Source organism: Henckelia pumila, chromosome 1 (assembly GCF_033568475.1).
Source record: "Henckelia pumila isolate YLH828 chromosome 1, ASM3356847v2, whole genome shotgun sequence".
NCBI lineage: Eukaryota > Viridiplantae > Streptophyta > Magnoliopsida > Lamiales > Gesneriaceae > Henckelia > Henckelia pumila.
In genome coordinates, this window is record NC_133120.1 from 130,629,368 (window position 1) to 130,631,397 (window position 2,030).

The 2,030-nt window shown below is 40.8% G+C and overlaps 1 protein-coding gene across 1 annotated transcript; it reads left to right on the top strand.

The window, feature by feature from the left end:
- Nucleotides 1-1,333: 1,333 nt before the first annotated feature.
- LOC140874002 (uncharacterized) lies at nt 1,334-1,786 on the top strand. The gene has a single exon (XM_073277285.1). The coding sequence runs from the start codon at nt 1,334-1,336 to the stop codon at nt 1,784-1,786; it is 453 nt and encodes a 150-aa protein (XP_073133386.1).
- The last annotated feature ends 244 nt before the right edge of the window (nt 1,787-2,030 follow it).

A 2,030-nucleotide genomic window follows, 5' to 3' on the forward strand; every position in this document is an offset into this window, starting at 1 on the left:
GGGAGGGAATGACAAAAAAATTTCTTGCGAAATATTTTCCACCCGCCAAATCCACCCAGTTGAAGATAGAGATCAGCACGTTCCGGCAGATAGACACTGAACAGCTCTACGAGGCGTGGAAAAGGTACAAAGAATTACTTAGATGTTGTCCTAACCACAATTTTGTAGATTGGGAACAGATCGAGTGGTTTTACAACGGACTGAATGCGCCTACAAGGATGAATGTCGATTCTGCTTCTGGAGGAACTATTTTTGCAAAGGACCCCGCTCAAGCCTATGATATGCTTGAACAGATGACGATAAACAGTTTTCAATGGCCATCTGAGCGTGGGGGAGTCAAGAAACCAGCTGGAGTGTATGCAGTAGATCCTCTCACGTCCATCACTGCTCAATTATCTGCACTGACTACACAGGTAGCTTCTTTGAATAATATTCAAGTTGCAGATTCAACTGGAGTTAAAGGATCACATACACCAGAGCAAGTCAATTATATCAATCCTAATGGCTACAGAGGATATGGAGGCTATAGAGGTAACCCTGTCCCAAATACTTATCATCCTAGCTTGAGTAATCATGAAAATTTTTCGTATGCTAACAATAAAAATGTGCTGAATCCTCCGGGGTTCAATACAAACAAGGATGAGGGTAAGCAGTCTTTGGAGGATGTGGTTAGTACATTTGTGCAGGAATCAGGTAAGAGGATGGCGAGAACTGAGTCTCGCCTCGACAGCTTGAAGACTCACATGGCCAACATGGGCGCAGTGTTGCAATCCATGAAGACTAGTATTGGGCAGTTGGCGAATGCACTGAAAGACAACAATCGCGGCAAGTTCCCTATCAATACTGAGGTGAATCCCAAGGAGCGGTGCAATGCCATCGAAGTGCGGAGTGCCAAAGACGTTGGAGTCCAAATTCCTACTGTTGCGGATAAGAAACTTGAGGAAAAGTTGAGGAGAAAGAGAAGGAGCTTGAATCTGAGCCAAAACTGATGTACAAGCCTCCACTCCCCTACCCGTAGCGGTTCAAGAAGAAAGCGTTGGATGAGCAGTTCTCCAAATTCTTGGAGATTTTCAAAAAAATTCACATCAATATCCCCTTTGCTGATGCTTTGGAACAAATGCCGAACTATGCAAAATTCATCAAGAAGATGATGTCCAAGAAGAGGAGGCTGCTAGAGAATGAGGTGGTCAATCTGACAGAAGAGTGTAGTGCAGTGATTCAAAAGAAGATGCCACAAAAGCTTAAGGATCCAGAGAGTTTTACTATTCCTTTTTCTATTGGCTCTTTTTATTTTAATAATGCACTTTGTGATTTAGGGGCCAATATTAATTTAATGCCATTGTCTATTTACAGGGTCTTGAAGTTGGGAGAGATGAAATCGACCATGATTTCGTTGCAATTAGCGGATCGGAGCATCACATATCCACTTGGCATTGTTGAAGATGTTCTAGTTAAGGTGGATAAATTCATCTTTCAAGCGGATTTTGTGATATTGGACATTGAAGCAGATCATGGAGCTCCGTTGATTTTTGGACGTCCATTTTTGGCTACTGCTGATGCCAAAATAGATGTCAAGAAGGGTGAAATATCAATGGATGTGGAGTACGAAAGGGTGATGTTTAATCTATTTATGAAGCCACCCCCACCCATCGAAGAATTATGTCTACTTGAGCCGGCTGTGAAGTTGGAGGGTTGCCAAAGAGTTGAAGTGGTAGTTGATTCATCGAAGGAGAAAGCGCCAAATTTACCACCAAAGAAGGCCATGAAAAAGAGAACAAAAATTTAACAGGCGGTTTGTGGAATTTATTTGGCGAGTGAAAGAGAAAGAAAAGACTTGATACCGGTGAAAGTCGGGCTGACGACTATAAACCAAGCGCTTTTTGGGAGGCAACCCAAAATTTTTGTTTTATTTTTTTATTTTTAATTTTATGCTTTAACTTTATTTTTGTTCATTAGTTAATTTATGATTTTTGAAATTATTATTGAGAATTTTAAAGGCCTGATATTATAAAATTTTTAAATTTTTTCAG

Excerpts from the sequence above, each read along its gene's own strand:
- LOC140874002 (XM_073277285.1), top strand. The coding sequence starts at position 1,334 with ATGCCATTGTCTATTTACAGGGTCTTGAAGTTGGGAGAGATGAAATCG.